The sequence below is a fragment of the Myxocyprinus asiaticus genome, chromosome 24 (assembly GCF_019703515.2).
Source record: "Myxocyprinus asiaticus isolate MX2 ecotype Aquarium Trade chromosome 24, UBuf_Myxa_2, whole genome shotgun sequence".
NCBI classification, from domain to species: domain Eukaryota; kingdom Metazoa; phylum Chordata; class Actinopteri; order Cypriniformes; family Catostomidae; genus Myxocyprinus; species Myxocyprinus asiaticus.
The window spans coordinates 10,968,827-10,992,532 of record NC_059367.1 but is presented as its reverse complement, the minus strand read 5'-3'; the positions used below and the strand labels follow the sequence as shown (position 1 = coordinate 10,992,532).

At 36.3% G+C, this 23,706-nt stretch overlaps 1 protein-coding gene across 2 annotated transcripts in view; it reads right to left on the bottom strand.

Annotated features, from left to right (window-relative positions):
• LOC127414734 (acyl-CoA-binding domain-containing protein 6-like) overlaps window positions 1-23,706 on the bottom strand; it is a 68,401-nt gene that overhangs the window by 10,694 nt on the left and 34,001 nt on the right. For both annotated transcript variants that reach the window (XM_051652971.1, XM_051652970.1), the window contains one exon: window positions 1,597-1,627. In XM_051652971.1, coding sequence (XP_051508931.1) covers window positions 1,597-1,627 — 31 coding nt within the window. The remainder of the gene's footprint in view (window positions 1-1,596; window positions 1,628-23,706) is intronic.

Below are 23,706 nucleotides of genomic sequence, written 5' to 3'. Positions count from 1 at the left end.
ATCTGAGTTACCGCACAACAGTCTCTAGAATTTACTGAATGGTTCCAAAAACAAAAAATATCCAGTGAGTGGCAGTTCTGTGGACGGAAATGCCTTGTTGATGAAAGAGATCAACAGAGAATGGCCAGACTGGTTCGAAATGACAAAGTATACGGTAACTCAGATAACTGCTTTGTACAATTGTGGTGAGAAAAATATCATCTTGTGATTCTGAGATGCGTGTTAGTGCTGTTTTGGCGGCACGATGGGGACCTACACAATATTAGGCAGGTGGTTTTTAACGTTGTGGCTGATCGGTGTGTGTGTGTGTGTGTGTGTATATATATATATATATATACACACACACACACACACACACACACACACATACATACAAACACACACAGTATATATATATATATATATATATATATATATATATATATATATATATATACACACACACACACACCGATATATATATATATATATATATATATATATATATATATATATATACTTTTTATGAATAGCGCCAGTTCAGCGAGCGTATTTGGTCGCATATGCGAGTAATTTACTGGCATTGTGAGAGTAAAAGATTAATCTTGGGATTTTAAGAATCGATATTGGCATTGTTCAAATCACAATTAATTGGAAAATCAATATTTGTGTTTTATGTCTACATGGCACATTCATACTTCCTCCCAAGTCTTTATTAGGAATGGGATAAAAATATAAATTTTCCGATACATCGATCTTCATTTGAATGATCTTGATATCGATTCTTAAATCCTAAAATTGGTTCAAGTAACGCACGTGACTAAATTTTGCACTCTTAGGCCGCCGAAGCTGGCGTCCAGCACTTGATATGCTTTAAGCGTATTTGCACTTGGTTTTTAGGTAAGGATGCCGCAAGATATCACAGAAGTTTGCGCAAGTGATGCACTCTGCTCTATTCTCAACACACTCACACAGCGAAAGTGTAAGGATTCGTATGACTTTTCTAAATTTGGCTAATTCGTATGATATCGTAAGACTGCACTTGTTTGAATTCCACTACAGCCAATGCCGTCGCTGGACATCGTTTCCATCGAATATGGGGCAATTACTTGCTTCTGCCACACACAGCAGCTTCCTATCATGTTTACACACTACTGATCGGTTATGTTTAGATAAGGGGTTTGGGTAAGGGCATAATATTAACAAGCATGTCCTTGTCACCTTGCACGTGGAACTCACATTTCCGCATTACACATCCGGGCATTTGTATGTGATGAAATCGTTAGAATTCATACGAACAAAATTGTACGAAATCATACAAAAGAGCAAACAGTATAGTTGCATTCACGACATGTCAGAATTACCATAATCACAAGTTTCCAACAAGTAAAAACCATTCATGTCTTTTTCAAATTCAGAATTACAAGCTGAAAACTATTCACTGTCATTGTATGGAAAAAATATACAAGAAAAGTGAATGGTGACTGAGCCTAACATTTAACCTAACATTTCCTTTTGTGTTCAGTTGAAGAAAGTCATACTGGTTTGGAACAACACATTTTTCATTTTTAGGAAGTATTTTAAGAGTTGAAATGCTTTTAGCAAGGCTATTCTTACCATAGTGTAGTGCAGTTTGTCCTTCATCATCCTGTGAGAGACAAAAAGATAAAAGAGAGAAGCTTTGAGTTAGAAATAAAAAATATATTTTTTTATAAGACCAAGCAAAAGAACATCAGAGATACAGTACCATGACACATTGTCTAAAGCACGACTGGGCACAGAAACTAGAGTGAAATCTACCATTCAAACTAATCATTCAAACTCATGAGAAGCTCTTTAGACACTTTCAAATCATTATCCATAATGATTTTGATTACAAAAAGAACCATAAATCAATCAAACATGTTCAAGTGTCAGCCCTGCCTGTCGAGTTCTTACCATCCCCACATTTTAACCTAAAACAACAGATGATTTCAACTTTGAAGGGATTAGGAGAACAGATTAAATATTGATTTACTGTACTGTCAGACACACAATCAGACCCTTTAACCTCCAAAACAGACTTTTGAACAAGTAACAAAGATCAAAGGAGCCAGAGGTGTTTGTTAGGGTGGATTTATAAACCAGTTCAATATGTTGTAAGGGGGACCTGAGTGCCATCATGCTTTAAAGTCTGGGATGATCTATTCATTGCCCCCTGTAGGGACCATGTCCGATGCATTAGCCACGGGGTCCGAGGGCATCATTCTTGTACAATAGGGCCCAATCTGCCTGGTGTGTTTGTGACAAATTGCAACACAGCTTGTGGTGTATGTGTGCAGCAGAGGTGCGATGCAGAGAAAGCCATATTTAAGGCAAGGATTAAGGATTTTGTGTGTGTGTGTGTGTGGATATACTGTTGAAGTCAGAAGTTTACATACGCCTTAGCCAAATACATTTAAAGTCAGTTTTTCACAGTTTTTCTGTCATTTAATAGTAGAAAACATTCCCTGTCTTAGGTCAGTTAGGATCACTACTTTATTTTAAGAATGTGAAATGTCAGGATAATAGTAGAGAGAATTATTTATTTCAGCTTTTATTTCTTTCATAACATGTTAGTGAGTATTTGGTAGCATTGCCTTTAAATTGTTTAACTTGGGTCAAACCTTTTGGGTAGCCTTCCACAAGCTTCTCTTTTGGCCCATTCCTCCAGACAGAACTGGAGTAACTGAGTCAGGTTTGTAGGCCTTTGTAACAAGTTTGTAATCTGAGAAATGGAGCAGTCAGGAGGCAGCGAACTGTCAACGTGTGTATTTTATTACTCTTCAGCGTCACTCACAAAAACTTAAACAAAAAGGGCTCTTAGTGGCCAAGTATACACACAAACGAGTCGTAATTCTGTCACATATGCATGAACAGTTTCTCTCTTTTCTCTCTGCATACTGATGCATCCGTCGGCCTTTTCAGGTCTCCCTCCAACATCACTATAAAGAGACACAGGTGTTAGAGATAATGACAGCCCAGGTGATGAGCCTTACCGCTCTCCCTCTCCCACAGACAGATACACGACCACGCCCCCATCTCCACAGCCTCCTTGCTCGCACATGCTTTTTCAGTTCTGCCCACAAATTTTCTATCAGAATGAGGTCAGGGCTTTGTGATGGCCACCCCAATACCTTGACTTTGTTGTCCTTAAGCCATTTTGCCACAACTTTGGAGGTATGCTTGGGGTCACTGTCCATTTGGAAGACCCATTTGTGACCAAGCTTTAACCTCCTGGCTGATGTCTTGAGATGTTGCTTAAATATATCCACATAATTTTCCTTCCTCATGATGCCATCTATTTTGTGAAGTGTATCAGTCCCTCCTGCAGCAAAGCACTCCCACAACAAGATGCTGCCTCCCCCATGCTTCACGGTTGGGATGGTGTTCTTCGGCGTGCAAGCCTCACCCTTTTTCCTCCAAACATAACAACTGTCATTATGGCCAAACAGTTCAATTTTTGTTTCATGAGACCAGAGGACATTTCTCCAAAAAGTAAGATCTTTGTCTCCATGTGCACTTGCAAACTGTAGTCTGGCTTTTTTATGGCGGTTTTGGAGTAGTGGTTTCTTCCTTGCTGAGCAGCCTTTCAGGTTATGTCAATATAGGACTCGTTTTACTGTGGATGTAGATACTTGTCTATCGGTTTCCTCCAGCATCTTCACATGGTACTTTTCGCACCAAACTACGTTCATCTCTAGTAGACAGAATACGTCTCCTTCCTGAGCGGTATGATGGCTGCGTGGTCCCATGGTGTTTATACTTGCGTATTATTGTTTGTACAGATGAACGTGGTTCCTTGGAAATTTGGAATTTGCTCCCAAGGAAGAACCAGGCTTGTGGAGGTCCACAATTTATTTTCTGAGGTCTTGGCTGATTTCTTTAGTTTTTTCCATGATGTCAAGCAAAGAGGCACGGAGTTTGAAGGTAGGCCTTAAAATACATCCAGAGGTACACCTCCAATTGACTCCAATTAGCCAATTGGCTAACTGACTAAAGGCTTGACATTATTTTCTGGAATTTTCCAAGCTGCATAAAGGCACAGTTAACTTAGTATATGTAAACTTCTGACCCACTGGAATTATGATATAGTCAATTAAAAGTGAAACAATCTGTCTGTAAATAATTGTTGGAAAAATGACTCGTGTCATGCACAAAGTAGATGTCCTAAACAACTTGCCAAAATTATAGTTTGCCAATATGAAATCTGTGGAGTGGTTAAAAAATTAGTTTTAATGACTTCAGCCTAAGTGTATGTAAACGTCTGACTTCAACTGTAAATCCAGTGGAATGCTATATTCTGTGTGAGTGTGAGGGGTCAGGATTTTCTGCGGATGACACGCACTGTAAGGCTAAATTTTATTTTAATTGCCAATTCACTGTGGCTTTTCACCCTAATAATGATGACGAATGGCATTATTGTTTTTGCTATTTGGTTGATGAATATAATCAGAACGCAATAAGAACTACAGAGAGAGTTTTACGGCATATTGTACGCTTGCCCCCCAGACACAACATCAGCCTGCATTATCCTCCATAGACAATATCATTAACCCACTTTAAAGACTTTCAAGCTGATTTACTGTACAGGTAAACTGCATTGGTCTGGGAGTAACAAACCTTGGTACTCAAAGGTGTGATAGATTTACTTTCAAATGATTTCGGCATTAAAGCCGATTAAAACGAATGTGTTATTATATAGGTAAGTTGCTACAAACATACTGGCATGCTCAATAAGATTTTCTTCAAACTGTTGCTCCATCATCATGACACTATTTGGCCTGAAAGAAAAACCTGACAATAAAAGAAGATAGTTTATGCTAATGTCCGTTATAAGAACCTCTGTGGCAACACTGAGAATGTGACATGAAATTATGCTGAGTCATGAACTGCAATCAGACACATTTCAGAAAACGACGACACATGAAATCAGGGCCCGTATTCACAAAGACTTTTATCTTAACACTAGGAGTTTCTAGCTAGGAGATTTTGCTTAAAACTCACAAAACTGCTAAGAACAAGTTTTAGTAAGGAAGTCTTAAGATAAGAGTATGGTAGTTGACCTCGTTGCTATGGATGATGTCATGTTTTATTAGTGTGCACTTTTAGATCACCTATAGAGATTGGTAGACAGAGAACTGCTATTTGTCAGGTCAGACAATGATCAATCAATCGATCGATTGATCGATAGAAAGACAGACAGACAGATATTTTTTTTCGGTTGATGAACATTTCTTCATACAGCATCAAAACACTGTGTAGCCCCATGATTGCCGTGATTCCCCATGAATGCCCCCTTTTTTCTCTGCAGTGAGCGCTTAACTCCATTGTGTTGTGGCTTAATTTTGTTGTGTTGCGGCTTAATTTTGTTGTGATTTGGCTTAATTGCTTTGTGTTGTAGCTTAATTTATTTTTGTTGTGACTTAATTTATTGTGTTGTGACTTAATTTATTTGTGTTGTGGCTTAATTTATTTGTGTTGTGACTTAATTTATTTGTGTTGTGGCTTAATTTATTGTGTTTTGGCTTAATTTTTTTGTGTTGTGGCTTAATTTTGTTGTGTTGTGGCGTAATTTATTTGTGTTGTGGCTTAATTTTGTTGTGTTGTGGCATAATTTCTTTGTGTTGTGGTTTAATTTTGTTGTGACTATTTGTGTTGTGGTTTAATTTTGTTGTGTTGTGGCTGAATTTCGTTGTGTTATGGCTTAATTTATTTGTGTTGTGGCTGAATTTCATTGTGTTGTGGCTGAATTTTGTTGTGGCTTAATTTAGTTAAATTGTGGCTTAATTTCGTTGTGTTGTGGCTGAATTTCATTGTGGCTTAATTTTTTTGTTATGGCTTAATTTTTTGTGACTTAATTTATTTGTGTTGAGGCTTAATTTTGTTGTGACTTAATTTATTTGTGTTGTGGTTTAATTTCATTGTGTTGTGGCTAAATTTCATTGTGTTGTGGCTTAATTTCTTTGTGTGGCTTAATTTTGTTGTGTTGTGACAATTTATTTTGTGTTGTGGCTTAATTACATTGTGAACTTTTGTTTGCTCTGTAAATTTTATGACAAATTACAATAAAATTGAATTGAGTACTCATTAACTGTACATATTATGAATTGAGTATAATCTGAAGTAATTAATTCAATTTAAATACTTCACATTTATGCTTAATCTATGATAATGTAAATTATTTAAAGATTTTGTTTCTTGGAAATATGTCATAAAATTGAAATGCGCAAAATATTTGGCTGAAATATTTTGGTAACACTTTACAGTAAGGTTCCATTTGTTAACACAAGTTAACATAAATTAACAATGAACAATACTTTTACAGCATTTATTAATCTTGGTTACTGTTAATTTCAACATTCAGTAATACATTTTTAAAATAAAAAGATGTATATGTTTACATTAGTTAATGCACTATGAACTAACAATGAACAATTTAATTTTTTATTAACTAACATTACCAAAGATTAATAAATGCTGTAAAAAAAATATATTGTTTGTTGTTAGTTCATGATACCGAATGCATTAACTAATGATAACGAATGGAACTTTATTGTTAAGTGTTACCAATATTTGTTTAGAGGAAGTGTAGATGGTAGTTTCATTTTGCGGTCTACTTTTTGGAACTGTCTTTGTGCTAGGAGCATGCAGTCTAGGTAGGCAGCTCACTAGGTTTAGGAACAAAGCTTTTCATCCAAAATAGAAGAAATTCTATATTCTATATTTTTAGCAGCATCCGAGTTAAATTTCTGCCTTACAGCAGTCAGCTAAAGCAGACACCTGATCTGTCAATCAGGAGCTGGATCTCATTGTTCGGAATGCAAAAATCTTCATCACACCAGGGCCAGGGCTCTCAAACGTTCCCAGAGTCAAATGCTATTGTTCACGGAGAGGCGCGAGAGCGACTTCAGGGGCTCTCTGATTGGATTAGCCAGTTAAAATCTTACTAGACGAACAGAATACTAATGCTGTCTCTCTCCTTACCCTTTCTGATCCAGTTACTTCTACCAGAATAGAATGGAGAGTCCAGGATCAGTGGTCATTCAAATAATAAAACACTGGGGGGAATGTACTAAGATTGAAATGCACCCGATAAAAGCACCAGTTATTTGCACATGCACATATGTACACAAACATCTCTTTTTAATATTTTTACCACCTGCTTTCATCTGGCAGTATTAGCACAATGTGAATTGTGCAGAGCAATGTTTGTGAATAAAGCTCAATCTATAATGAGACTTATTTACATAGAATGGAGTCTTGTTTGCATATAAAGGAATGACAATGACTTAATTTAAATACTCAAGATGCAGAGCGATTTCAGTGCCTGCTTAAACTATATTGAAGGTGGTTAGTGAATACGATGCAGGTTTTTGCACTGAAATCCCATGTGCAAAACTGGCACAACTGTTTAGTGAATTCACCCCACTGTGTTTAGTATATGGTTTATTAGCAAAGAGACATGGTTTTTGGTTTAAATTAAAATAATACTAAAAAAAAGTTTTAAATTTTAACTTTGACATTTTCTTTTAATCCAAGTGGAATAAAGAAAATTATACAGTATATGTACGTACAACAGCATTTTAGTGCAACCTTTAAAAAAAATATCTAAGATTGAGAATAAAGTCATAATATTTTGAGAAAAAAGTACAAATTACGAGAATGAAGTCGTAGGGCTATGAGGTTAAAGTCGTAATATTTTGAGAGTAAAGTAAAAATTAAGAGAATAAAGTCAAAGCATTACTGAAGTCATAATATTTTGAGAAAAAGACAAAATTACGAGAATAAAGTCATATCATTATGAAATTAGTCATAATATTTTGAAAGTCAAGTAAAAATTACGAGAATAAAGTCGTATCATTATGAAAATAAAGCTATAATATTTTGAGAATAAGTCGTAAAGAAAGTAACATAAAAATGATAGAGCAAAGTGGAGCGTCTGGGTCTTCGGATACAGTAAACGCCACTAACCAGCAAGATAACATTGGCTATGCAACTTTGTTGTCAAGTTAACAGAGCTGAATTTGTGGAAAGGTTTTGCACGCTTCATTTAATATTGTGATATTTTCACAAAAAGTTCTACTTTATTCACACAAAACACTACTTTATTCTCATAATTTTGACTTTATTTTCTAAATATTACAACTTTAATCTCGTAATATAATATGACTTTATTATAGTAATTTGGACTATATTCGCTAAATATTATGACTTTATTCTCAATGCTACGACTTTATTCTCGTAATTTTGAATTTATTCACAAAATATTACGACTTTAATCTCGCAATGCTATGACTATTCTCGTAATTTTGACTATTCTCAAAATATTACGACTTTATTCTCACTATGACTTTATTCTCGTAATTTTGAATTTATTCACAAAATATTACGACTTTAATCTCGTAATGCTGACTTCATTCTCAAAATTTTTACTTTATTCTCAAAATATTATGACTTTATTCTCAATGCTACGACTTTCTTCTCGTAATTTTGACTATTCTCAAAATATTACGACTTTATTCTCAATGCTATGACTTTATTCTCAAAATTTTGACTTTATTCTTAAAATATTACGACTTTATTCTCATAATGCTATGACTTTATTCTCATAATTTTGACTTTATTCTCATAATATTATGACTTTATCATAATGCTATGACTTTATTCCCATCATTTTGACTTTATTCTCAATGCTACGACTTTATTCTCGTAATATTTACTTTATTACCAAATATTTCGATGTTAATCTTGTGATGCTATGACTTTATTCTCAAAATATTACGACTTTATTCCCATAATTTTGACTTTATTCTCAAAATATTACGACTTTATTCTCGTAATTTTTACTTTATTCTGAAAATGTTACTTTTTTCTCATAATGCTATGACTTTATTCTCGTAATTTTAACTTTATTCTCAAAATATTATGACTTTATTCTCATAATGTTATGACTTTATTCTCATAATGCTAAGATTTTATTCCCATAATTTTGATTTAATTCTCAAAATATTAAGACTTTATTCTCATAATGCTACGACTTTATTCTCATAATTATAACTTTATTCTCAAAATATTATGACTTTATTCTCATAATGCTAAGGCTTTATTCTCATAATGCTACAACTTTATTCCCGTAATGGACTTTATTCTCGTAATGCTACGACTTTATTTAAAACATTTTTTTTAAACTTGCCACTAAAACGCAGTCATATGTATGAGACAACTCTTCCAAACGTTCATCATGGTAACTTAAAACTGTGGTAACTTGCTATTATCCACCACTGACATCTTAGCTCCTTACACTGTTTGAAGGAGATCCCGTATAAATTTTCTATCATTTTACAGTTCTAAAAAATGTAGTGACTATGGTATTTTGGCAAAAACTGCACTACAATGGTACATTTTTTGCAAGAGAAACATCTCAACCTCCCACTACATTAAAAATATATGTATGAATATAGAAATTAATCCATTCATAAAATAATTAATTATGACATGCACTTAAAACACAATTCGTAGGTGATGGAGCAAAAATGATCTCTCTCAATAGAATAAAAGTGGCAGATGTTAATGTGAATGGTCGACACAAGGGGATTAGATGCACATAAATACATACAGCCATAATTAAACGGTAAAGGCTTTACTAAACATAATCTCCTTTTACTAATCTTGTGGGCTAGCAACATGTACTCCGGCCATGTACTCTGGTTCACAGCAAGAGCCCTGAGGATAGAAGATGCAAACAGGCTGACCATCATATAAACTGCTATTGGAACTCAGAAATGGATAGGGACAAGTCAGAAACTTTAATTAATGGTGCTTGCTAAGGCAACCCCTTTGATGCTTTATTCAGATCCCTAACCCCCAGTATTAAACTTTCATGCCTGATACCTCAAATCCTGCAGCTTGTTGAGGAGAGATTTTTTTATTACTCTAAGTGATCAGACTGGCGTATTTCACTTGGCGGATGATAAAACAGGTGAAAAAATTCCATGCACTTACACTGAAGGAGGCATATCTAGAGATCAAAATATCAAGAGTAGACTAGGGGTGGTGAGCAACCACAAAGAACACCCTAGCAACGGCATAACAATGCAATAACAACCACTCAGAACACCTTTGGACCTTGCATCATAGTGTCAAGTTTTGCATGGGTAAACACCACTCACATTTTCTTCAGAAAATTTAAACATATAGTTTTAGGTACCATTCAGACGAGCTTACTATTTCTGAAACTCCAGTGTCATGCATGCAAAAATGAGAATGTTCAGGCTGATTTTCCCATGTTGCAAATATTTTGAAATTTGATGTTATTAAATGGAGCATTTGCTGCATGACAGATCTACACATGTGTATGTGTGTGAGTGTGTGTGCGTATGTGGGTTTGTGTATGCATGTGTGAGTGCATGTATTGTATGTATGTATTTGTGTGTGTATGTTTGGGGGTCAGAGACTAATGTCTCGAGAGCAGTCTGATGGAATCAGGGATAAATTGGATTGTCCTCCATTTGGCTTTAAATGAAGAAGCTGAAAGGCAGGTAAGAAGCCAGCGTAGCATTTTTTCCTAAGAGTGTGTTCACTCCATCCTAATCGGGAAATTCTAGTGGAAAGTACTAGATCTGTAGGTTTGCCCTGCACTGTACAAAACACAGATAACCCTGTGACCTACTAACATTAAGACACCAACGTGAAACCACTGAGAACCACTGAAAAACCACTGAGAACCACAGGATATTTATGAGATTCATGCAGAAAACCAATTCACAAGCCACTCTAGACATGATGATGAAGGCCATATGTTTTAACATGTATTTCATTCAAAGAAGGGGAAAAATAAAAATGTATATACAATGGCCCCAAAAAAACCTTTGGGCACTTACAGTATACCACACTTAAAAAGGTATGAATGTCATTGAATTATATATCAAAATACAGAATCAAACTAATTAGCATTTGAAAACCGATGTGGTTCATCACATTAAGTATGGACATGTTCCACAATCGTTTGACAACCAGAAAGTGTCCAAATAGGCCTACTTTTTGAACAGTATATTAGGCTAATTTTATAAATACAATAAACCTAACAAACATATTTTTATGAGACGTTATGATCTTATTTATTGTTTGAAAAATGTGCTTGTGCTATCTTTCTTTAAAACAATAAACACCACTTTTGATATTTGTTATCCAATGCAATGACATTCATATGTTTTTAAGTGTGCCAAATACTTTTTGGGGCCACTCTAATGTATATCCATAGATCCTTTCACTCTCAAAAGCAATAATCTGGTACAACTGAACATTGTTTTCAAGTTGTATATGTATGGAAATTATGCCATGGGCATCAGTGCACACTTAAAACTCTACCAGAACATTTCTTCTTTGTGCATAACTAACATTCTATGGATTCAAACATCCAGGGACCATTGTCCAATCAAATTAGCCCAAACAGGAAGACTTCAAGGAAACAGAAAGTAGGAGAGTGATAATAGAATATGATATAAAAGATCTGAAATAAGGAGTGTATTAGGCTAAATAGGTAAAGCGGGCGAAAAAGAAGTAAGGATGTGGGAAAATAGTGAGACATCCCCTCTCAACCAAACAGATCAGCAGTGTTTGTGACAGAGCCTAGCTGGTTGTACCATCTGTGTAGACTGCTGTTGCTTCAAAGGGGGCTGGCATACATTCTCTGCCCACCAGGCCACTAAAAGCTTTCATGTTTTCATACCAGCACAACCCGTGAGCTCCCCGTGGCATATGGTAGGTGTACCGGTAGCCACTGTCGCAGCTTTATCCCTTAACGCCATTTTCTAGTACAACTAACTCTACCAGGAACAATCTTTTTCTCTTTATCTCACTCGTTTTCTTTCCCTCAGCTGTTCAGAACAGAAACATTAAACAAATGTTGAAAAATGCATATGCGATTATGATTTATGATCACTGTATGGCAGGGAGTGCAGTGTTTTTAATAATCCTGGCAGTAGACAGGAGAAAGGGAAGAGAGAGAGAAGAGGGATACACAGAGGGGAGAATCGATACAACCACAAAGCTATCATATGCAGATACACATATGATATGCAGGTGCCATTACTCAGAGCATGTAGAAAATGCAGTTTTTCGGCTAGTATGCATAATCGCAACACCAGAGACAGAAAACAACATACTGTATATGAGTAGTTGATGCATAAAGGTGTTGACACTTTATATCAACATCAAGATTTTAGATTAAATCTTATATGAATGTTTAAAGGTAGGTGTATATCTTAGGTCCAGTAACTGTCACTATTTTTAACACATTTCTGCCTTCACTAGTTTATTTTTAAGGGCATGAAAAATAATTTTTTTAAAGTGCAAATATTCCTTGAAGTCTCTCAATTAATATGAGCTCATGAAAGCAGCATGCAAACTAATTATTAAACAGTCAGCAAAAAACTGTTTAAAATAGTTTTAGATCGAGTATAGCATGTCAAAGTCTAGGATCAAATTCTCAAAAGTACAGTATTTAATGACAACTGCCCAATATACAGTTGTGCTCAAAAATATGCATACCCTGGCAAAAATTATGAAATTTTGGCATTGATTTTGAAAATATGACTGATCGTGCAAAATTTTATAAAAATTTTAATAAAAATAAGCCTTTTATTTAAGGATAGTGATCATATGAAGCCATTTATTATCACATAGTTGTTTGGCTCCTTTTTAAAACATAATGATAACAGACGTCACCCAAATGGCCCTAATCAAAAGTTTACATACCCTTGAATGCTTGGCCTTGTAACAGACACACAAGGTGACACACACAGGTTTAAATGGCAATTAAAGGTTAATTTCCCACACCTGTGGCTTTTTAAATTGCGATTAGTGTCTGTGTATAAATAGTCAATGAGTTTGTTAGCTCTCACGTGGATGCACTGTGCAGGCTAGATATTGAGCCATGGGGAGCAGGAAAGAACTGTCAAAAGACCTGCGTATATAAAAAAAGGATATAAAAAGATATCCAAAGCCTTGAAAATGCCAGTCAGTACTGTTCAATCACTTATTAAGAAGTGGAAAATTCGGGGATCTCCTGATACCAAGCCAAGGTCAGGTAGACCAAGAAAGATTTCAGCCACAACTGCCAGAAGAATTGTTCAGGATACAAAGAAAAACTCATAGGTAACCTCAGGAGAAATACAGGCTGCTCTGGAAAAAGATGGTGTGGTTGTTTCAAGGAGCACAATACAATGATACTTGAACAAAAATTAGCTGCATGGTCGAGTTGCCAGAAAGAAGCCTTTTCTGCGCCAATGCCACAAAAAAGCCCGGTTACAATATGCCCGACAACACCTTGACAGGCCTCACAGCTTCTGGCACACTGTAATTTGGAGTGATGAGACCAAAATAGAGCTTTATGGTCACAACCATAAGTGCTAAATTTGGAGAGGGGTCAACAAGGCCTATAGTGAAAAGAATACCATCCCCACTGTGAAGCATGGAGGTGGCTCACTGATGTTTTGGGGGGGGTGTGAGCTCTAAAAGGCACAGGGAATCTTGTAAAAATTGATGGCAAGATGAATGCAGCATGTTATCAGAAAATACTAGCAGACAATTTGCATTCTTCTGCACGAAAGCCGCACATGGGACGCTCTTGGACTTTCCAGCACGACAATGACCCTAAGCACAAGGCCAAGTTGAAAACAACATACTGTGGTTACAGCAGAAAAAGGTGAAGGTTCTGGTGTGGCCATCACAGTCTCCTGAGCTTAATATCATCGAGCCACTCTGGGAAGATCTCAAACGTGCGGTTCATGCAAGACGACCAAAGACTTTGCATGACCTGGAGGCATTTTGCCAAGACGAATGGGCAGCTATACCACCTGCAAGAATTTGGGGCTTCATAGACAACTATTACAAAAGACTGCACACTGTCATTGATGCTAAAGGGGGCAATACACAGTATTAAGAACTAAGGGTATGCAGACTTTATGCAGAACAGGGGTCATTTCATTTTTTTCTTTGTTGCCATGTTTTGTTTTATGATTGTGCCATTCTGTTTTAACCTACAGTTGAATATGAATCCCATAAGAAATAAAAGAAATGTGTTTTGCCTGCTCACTCATGTTTTCTTTAAAAATTGTTCATTTTTAAAACTTTTGAGCACAACTGTATATGTATTTTTTCTTTACAATGGACATTTATCAATTTTTTTGGGATTGGAATGGAAGTCAACTATAGCTGGGTATACTTCTATAGAGCCTTAACATTTGCTCCCACAGCAAAAGAAAAAAACCACTATTGATGTTTCCACAACTTTCCAAAAGAGGAAAAAGATTGAGAAAAGGATGAATTATGGAAGTCAGATGAGAAAGGTGCCAAATTTACTATCACTCCCTCAGTGGCTGTATTTGAAACCTCATTGTACCTGTGTTTTAATGCCAGGGTAATATAACACAAAGTATAGAGATATAAAATGTACATCAAATAATAAAAAATAAAAAAAAGTGTTTTTTCACCTGCTAAAATAAGGCGGAACTGCATCATCATAGTCTCTGACAACCTCATGAAAAGTCATAATAAATAGTAAGAGATGGTGAAATCAAAAGAAATCATACGAGTTCATTTGACTTTTACTCCAATAAAGAAAAATAAATGAACCAACTAACAATATTTTTAAGATTTTTCCCCAGTTTTGTGTACCACAAAAGAAAGTGAACAACCTGGTCTCATAGTAAAAACGTAACTATAACTACATTTTTACGTACATTTAACATTCTACGTATCACTGCATTTTTCTGGTGAAACAAACACTATACTAAATCACTACAACAAGAGTGAGTTTTATTCACTTACACAAATCACGAGAAACACGGTAGATTAACACTTTATAAACAGTTATTTTTCGCTCTGTTCTCCACACAATACTATCGTATTACATCAAAAATGTTTTACTGTAATGCAATATTTAAAAAAATTATACATTTTAACGCTTGCATTACATAACCAACTACATATACAGCTGAAGTCCAAAGTTTACACACACCTTAGCAAATACATTTAAACTCAGATTTTTCAAAGTTCCTGACAATTAATCATAAAAAATGAACTGACTTAGGTCAGTTAGGATCACTACTTTATTTTAAGAATGTGAAATGTCAGAATAATAGTAGAGAGAATGATTTATTTCAGCTTTTATTTCTTTCATCACATTCACAGTGGGTCAGAAGTTTACATACACTCTGTTAATATTTGGTAGCATTGCCTTTAAATTTTTTAACTTGGGTCAAACATTTTGGGTAGCCTTCCACAAGCTTCTCACAATAAGTTGCTGGAATTTTGGCCCATTCCTCCAGACAGAACTGGTGTAACTCAGGCAGGTTTGTAGGCCTCCTTGCTCGCAAGCTTTTTCAGTTCTGCCCACAAATTTTCCATCAGATTGAGGTCAGGACGTTGTTGTTCTTAAGCCACCAAGCCACTTTGGAGGTATGCTTGGGGTCATTGTCCATTTGGAAGACTCATTTATGACCAAGCTTTAACTTCCTGGCTGATGTCTTAAGATGTTGCTTCAGTATATACACATAATTGTCCTTCTTCATGATGCCATCTATTTTGTGAAGTGCACCAGTCCCTCCTGCAGCAAAACACTCCCACAACATGATGCTGCCACCCCCATGATTCATGGTTGGGATGGTGTTCTTCGGCTTGCAAGCCTCACCCTTTTCCCTCCAAACATAATGATAGTCATTATGGCCAAACAGTTAAATTTTTGTTTCGTTAGACCAGAGGACATTTCTCCAAAAAGGAAGATCTTTGTCCCCATGTGCACTTGCAAACTGTAGTCTGGCTTTTTTATGGTGGTTCTGGAGCAGTGGCTTCTTCCTCGATATAGGACTAGTTTTACTGTGGATATAGATACTTGTCTACCTGTTTCCTCCAGCATCTTCACAAGGTCCTTTGCTGTTGTTCTGCGATTGATTTGCACTTTTCGCACCAAACTATGTTCATCACTAGGAGACAGAATGCGTCTCCTTTCTGAGCGGTATGATGGCTGCGTGGTCCCATGGTGTTTATACTTGCATACTATTGTTTGTATAGATGAACGTGGTACCTTCAGGTGTTTGGAAATTGCTCCCAAGGATGAACCAGACTAGTGGAGGTCCACATTTTTTTTCTGAGGTCTCTGCTGATTTATTTACATTATCCCATGATGTCAAGCAAAGAGGCACTGAGTTTGAAAGTAGGCCTTAAAATACATCCACAGATACACCTGCAATTCAGTACACCTCCTATCAGAAGCCAATTGTCTAAAGGCTTGACATCATTTTCTGGAATTTTCCAAGCTGCTTAAAGGCACAGTTAACTTGGTGTATGTAAACTTCTGACCCACTGGAATTGTGATAGTCAATTAAAAGTGAAACAATCTGTCTGTAAACAATTGTTGGAAAAATTACTTGTGTCAAGCACAAAGTAGATGTCCAAAACTATAGTTTGCTAATATTAAATCTGTGGAGTGGTTAAAAAAGTGAGTTTTAATGACTTCAACCTAAGTGTATGTAAACCTCTTACTTCAACTGTACAACCTTATTCAAGCATGACTGACTTGCGTGGAAGACCAGGTTTCGGGGCCAGCAAAAGTTGTGTCTAGAAGGTTACCTCCCGGTTGCCTAAAGTCTTATGAGAGCTGCATGCAACGTTCACACACTGTCATATGGTAGTTGAAGTCATACGCCCAAGGTCAATGGGCATGGCCACGAAGTTCAGATATTTTCGTGCAAGCATGCACTAAGTCAAGGCGTAAGTGAGTTTGGCAAATTTGCGCGTGTAAATTGCTCACTGGGTCAAGTGCAATTTAATACCGAGGTTCCATTTCCTGTCAAGCACCAGCAATATCAACAAAGAAAGTATATTCATAAGAAGTTGGTAGTGTAAATGAGCTGCCTGTATGCAAGAAGACTATAAATATGGACTTAAATTTTTTTTGTGCATTAACTGAATCCTTGTTGAATGTCAGGCATATTTCTATGACAGTAACACACTCCTTTTGTATGTATGGAAAACATGGTTCTCGTCAGGATTTGGAGGTAGGCTCCATTAAATTGTAGAGAATGTAAGTATTATTAATCATACTGATCAAGTGACACAAATCATGGCTAGTTTTAACAGTGATTGGATTTTTGCATGCACTTCATTTCTACCGGTCGATTTTGCTTTAAAAATGAAGCTCATTTACTGAACACAAAAAAATTAAACCAAATATATTTCTTAATTCAAATTACATTTCAAAAGAAAATATATATATATAACCAAAGTAAAGAAAATCTTTAAAAAAATATCCTAAATAACCACCTGTAAAATCCAAACATTTTACCCTCTTTTGCAGTGACATAAAAATCACTCTAAGACAACAGGTGGAAAAATATTAATACAAATTAGATCATAAATACAATTTTGAATATAAAATAATAATTGATAAATAAACCATGACCTCTAGAAAGTTTAAAACAAATCTCATATACAACAGTGATTGTCTTTTGTAACAGTAACAGTAAAATAATTTGATATTCCACTATATTTTTAGAGTTTGGACATGAACTTTATTACCACCTGTTGGTGGAATCTCTCACGAGACTTATGCTGCGGGGTGTTACCTTCAAGAGACAGCTGTCAGCAAAGCCCGCAAGTTGACATGTAAGCCAAAATTGTCACAGAAGCGCCACAAAATGACATAACTGCTTCAGCTATTGCATTTTTATTGTGACTATCGGTCAGGTTTAGGTGTCGGGTTAAGTGCAAGAATGTCTGTTTGGTTTACCTCACATTTGCTTTTATGACACTATCAGTTAGGTTTAGATATAGCAGTTAGGGTAGGGTACGTCGGTTTTGTTCATTTCAAAATAGAAAAAAGATCATCTTTTTAGGACACTATTGGTTAGGTTTTGTTAAAGGTTTAGGTTAGGAAGGTAGGTTTTATTCATTTAAAACTCCATACAGCATTAACCTTAAAAACCTCATCTTTTGGGGAGAACATTAAACTTGCTTTGAGCGCCCCTCAGTGGACATTTCACCTCAAAACGGCAGCAAAACTTGCAATGAACATCGTAATTTCATTTGCAAAAATGTTGCCAGTCATGTATTTTTCATGAGATCAAGAAAATGTCTGGGTTTGGAACGAGACGAGGGAAGTGTTTTACAGGTTACTGACATACATCAGTTGTTTGTATTGCAAAAAAAAAATATGGAATAAGAAACCAAATTTGTTCACGAACGTGTGTTGGACAGGAGTCTAGCTCAAATTTGATGCCTAAATAGTATTCATTTGAAATTCTGTTTGCTGATTGGTTGGTCTCTATGGGAATAAAAGATGTACAATATCGCCATCTCGTACAGTACATACTATTACGAGCTGTCAAGGGTCCATAAAGCAGATCTTTTTCTTTTGCATAAATTAAACTAAAGACACTTTAGTTGCACAGGGGAAACAGTTATGCTTGTGTGTATGCATGTGCACACAAGGGTACTTTTCGCTGGGAGAGCCGTGTTAAAAGGATCAGTAGGGTGGGCCACTCTTGACTGAATTCATTTCACCTTTGTGTGCAGTGTGTTAACCTTGCCAGCCAGCGTGTGCGAGGGTTAGCCTGTCTGTGCATATCACTCAAACCCAAAATGTCCTTGACATACTCCTTTCTCAGAACCCCCTGTAAAGCTTAGGTCAGCCTGTAGACTTTACTGCATCATCTTCAAAAAAACTCAAAAGAAGACATTTTGAACAATTATGAGGGGGGAGAATTTAGACTTGGCTCAATATGGGTTTTTCAGTGAAATTTTATCTTTTGTTCCCTCACAACCTTGAATATTTTGTTACATTCTTGTAATAGAGCGCCAAAGTGCTGGCGAGGACCAGGTAGATCAGTAGTGATAAATATCTGCCTAGGCAACTAGTAGTTCATGAAAATATGAACAAAACAAATATTTTTATATTATTTAGCTGGTTTTTGTGCCTTAGCTCTAAAAGTGCAAAAGAGAAGGGAATGAGACAAAGAGAGATACAGTAGAGAGAGGTAGACACATTGTTTCCAAGGAAACACCTATGGAGGACGGGGCTGCTTAAGTTGCCTGTTCTATTCAGAAGGAGATTGATTAGTACCAGCACAACAGATTGATTTTTTTTTCTTTTACAGTCAATCCTTGAATCGAGCAGTACTCGCCGCTCTTCTCTCTAATGCACATCAGCACATGTATGTTAATCAGCTGCATAATTAGCCATCAGACCTTCCTACAACCACATTAAAGCTTTGTTTTGCTTTTGTTCTTTATGAATTAGTGACTCTCTGCTCCCATTGACAGTCCTTGGTTAAACCCAGAGCATTTAAGAAGAGCAAATTAAAACAAAAAAGCACATTCATGGAATTCAGTCCCACCCCCCTCATCTTTATCTGTCAGTGTCTCAGTGTCCATCCCATGGGACATCTTAGGATCCATTAAGCAATTTCACATGGGCCAAGAGTGGCAGAGAATTACCATGGGAAAGCCCAGGATCATCAGAGCCGTTCAAAAAGAAATACATAAAATAAATAAATGCATAAACCGCTCTAATATGAAAATCAATGTTGCAGGCACAGCTAAATCGCTGTGGGAGGGGGGACTAATAAACCACAGGGCAAGTTATGCTCCTGCTGGGAAATACATTCACTCACTCACACTCTCTTTCTCAGCACACATAGCTGTAGACAGCTTTAATGTCCCTCACAATTTATGTGGATGGTTTGAAAATAGGAAGAAAACTGTTGAGTATACGTATTGTGGCAGAAAGAGGGAGAAACAGATGGTTCTGGAGAGGCTTTTCATCAGGAGTTTAGCTGCCTGCGGCTGGAATGAGACACTGTTGAGTCACTGATCTTCAGCTTAGTAATGCACTGTTTGCAAACGTTGCTGACGTAAAGATGATGCAGTTAAGCATCCTCTGATTCATATGTAAAGCATGGCTGCATAGTATTTAACACATTGAAATTATTTAGTTTTTCTCTCATATTTGCTCTTTCCTTGCGTCTCTGTGCAGTGATGCCCGATTCCTGAACGAACAGTTCAGTGGAGTCGTTTTCTTTAAATGATTAGGTCGAGCCAATTCAGTGTTTGCAAAGCTGAATGGAAGAATTTTGAGGGGAAAAAAAAGTGAGGTTGGTAATGTTGGAACCATAAACAGCCAAACATTTGATGCCATCAGTTTGCAAAAAGTCTAAAACAACACTGAAAATCTTGAATACAAAATCTAATCTACACCAGGAAACAAACCAAGATTTTAAAACAGAAAAAATATGACAAAGTGATTAAGAAATATTTAAAGGGATAGTTCACACAAAAATTTTAATTCTATCATCATTTATTCACCTTAATGCCATCCCAGATGTGTATGAATTTCTTTCTTCTTCTGAAGAATATCTCAACTCTGTTGGTCCTTTTAATGCAAGTGAATGGTGGCCAGAAATCTGAAGGTTCAAAAAGCAGATAAAAGCAGCATAAAAGTAATCCATAAGAATCCAGTGGTTCAATCCATATCAAAAGCGATATTATAGGTGTGGATAAGAAAGAGATCAATATTTAAGTCCTTTTTTACTATAAATCTCCCCTTTCACTTTCAGTGAAACTAAAGTGAAACTAAACAGGCACCAATGTGAATTTCAGATGTGAAAGTGAAAGTGGAGATTTATGGTAAAAGGGACTTAAATATTGATTTGTTTCTCACCACACCTATCATACCGTTTCTGAAGATATAGATTTAACCACTGGAGTTGTATGGATTATTTCTATGCTGCCTTTATGTGAGTTTTGGAGCTTCAGATTTCTGGCCACCATCCACTTGCACAGAAAGGACATATAGAGCTGAGATATTCTTCTAAAAATCTTTGTTTGTGTTCTGCAGAAGACAGAAAATCATATACATCTGGGATAGCATGAGGGTAAGTAAATTATGAGATCATTTTTATTTTTTGGTAAACTATCCCTTTAAGATTCTGCACTATTTTTGGTCACTAATCAAATAGGCAAATTTGTACTGTTAACAGTTGAACATTCTAAAATTATGCTGAGATAAAATGGATCATCAGGTTTTGCACAAACTTCCATGTCAGTCCATGCCAGTTCGGGCGCATGCTGTCAATAAAGCAAAAGTTGGGGAATGCAACAAAAAGAAAAAAAATCATATACATTTTTCAATTAAACTTTTTACTCAAATTGATACGCTGATAATATAATTTGCAAAGAAAAACTCTGATTAGAAAACGAATTAATTTAGAAAACTGCAAAATGACATTTGATCAAGCAGTCTATTTAACCTAATTGGAAACAATACAACAGCAGTGTTTAACTAAAAATGTGTTTAAAAAGCAGAGCAGGTTCTTCTATGAACACTGGTGAATTGTTTTTTGCAACTAGTTCCATGAAGCAAACCAATCTGAGCAAAAATGAACCAGATTTCCTAATGTTAGCCTATGTTCCTCAACAATCGCAACCAGGGAAAGCATGATCAATAACTTATCTGGTATCTGGATGTTGTTTCTCAGCAAAACCCTTTACAGCTACTTTAAGATATGTTTCAGTGTGCACCCTTTCATGATTATGTCTACAGTTTTTATTAGCAAAGCTAGTCCCAGATCAGAACAAAAACTCTTCAGAATGAGTTGTAACTGTGTGACCCTCAGGTGTGTGACCCCACCAACCACAGAATAGCACCATTCTCATGCAGCCTGCGATTGGACGCCTCTCTTTGCCAATCTTATGACAGATTGCCTGGTGTATTTGTTATGACATGGAGGATGGGGTCATTTGTTATAGTGGGACTGTGGCAGCAACAGAAGGACCTGAATGTGTAAGAATGTTCTCAACGAAGAATAATAAACAGCTGCTGGGATTAAGAAAGTGTGTAGCAAGAACGTGTGCATTCTCTAAAAGTCCTTAAACTGTTTGTTGATAAGAATATCCATTGTCTATTCAAACATGCCCATTTCTTACATAATTTTGACTACCATAACTACTAAATATATATAACAAATTTTTAGAAGAATATCTCAGCTCTGTTGGTCCATACAAAGAGAGTGAATGGGTACCAAAATTTGGAAGCTCCAAAAAGCACATAAAGGTAGCATAAAAGTAATCCATATGACTCTAGTGGTTAAATCCATGTCTTCAGAAGCGATATGATAGGTGTGGGTGAGAAACATATCAATATTTAAGTCCTTTTTTGCTATAAATTCTCCTTCCTGCCAAGTGGGTGGCAATATGCACAAAGAATGTGAATCGCCAAAAACAAAAGCATGTGCAAGTGAAAGTGGAGATTTAAAGTGAAAAAGGACTTGAATATTGATCTCTTTCTCACCCACACCTATAATATCACTTCTGAAGACATGGATTAAACCACTGGAGTATGGATTTTATTACATGTACATTTACATTTACGCATTTGGCCAACACTTTTATCCAAAGTGACTTACAGTGCATTCAAATTATCCACTGTAACAGTTTTTTTGTGTGTGTGTGTGTTCCCTGGGAATTGAACCCATGATCTTAGCGTTGCTCATGACATGCTCTACCAGTTGAGCTACAGTTCTGGCCACCATTCACTTGCATTGTATGGACTTACAGAGCTGAGATATTTTTCAAAAAAATCATCATTTGTGTTCTGCAGAAGAAAGAAAGTCTTACACATTTGGGATGGCATGAGGGTGAGTAAATTAAGAGAGAATTTTCATTTTTGGGGGAACTATTCCTTTAATTTGCTATTCGATGGCACTGTTAAAACATTTCTCTGTTTGGTTTGAGCATACTGACAAGCCCAACATAGCATCACTAGCTCAAGAAATGGTATGTGTCTGAGTCTGTGCCGGGACTATCCGTTTGTTTGACAAACAGCAGATGGGGCAGTTGTGTTTGTGAAAACTGTTTAAACGGTCATTATTTTTGCAATTCCGTTTGTGGACTCTATTGGCCCAGAAATGATACATTTCACCTTTACGAACTTCAATCACGAACCTGTGGCACAATAACACAAATGCAAAACACCAAACTGTCTCCCCATTTCCACAACATCACTAAATTACCTATAAATAAACAGCCTCCTTCCTCTGTCCCAAACCATTCCTCACCATGAACTACTAGTAGCCTAGGCAGATATTTATCACTATTGATCTACCTGGTCCTCGCCAGGGCCTTTTGTTCTCTCGGCTCTAGGCTCTGACCTCAATTAAGTTATGAATTTCAATCTGATGGACTGAGCGCGTGTGGCTAGCGCAGCCGTGCAGGAAAGGGAGTGGATTAATTAGAGGCAACAGCTCAGGGATTCACCCTCCACTGCTCGTGCCTCATGTTGTTTTCATAAGAAAACACACAGAAAGAGAGGAGAAAGATGGAGAGAGAGAGAGAGAGAGAGAGAGAGAGAGAGAAAAGATTGGCAGAAAGTAAAGGATGAAAAGAAAGAAATTGAGTGTGACAGAGAGACCGTCTGTAAATTCAGCCCTAAACAAAATTTGTTAAAATACTGATTCTATCAAAACTACTGATAACTAAAATACACACTGCACAAAATGAGACACTGCATTTGTATTCTAATGCATTTTAGGTAACACCTTCATTAAAGCCTGTATATATAGTCTAACAGTACAATATAAAGGTATTTTGAATGCTTCATAATGCATTCTTGATGCCCTGTTATATACCTACGTATACAACTAATAGTATAGT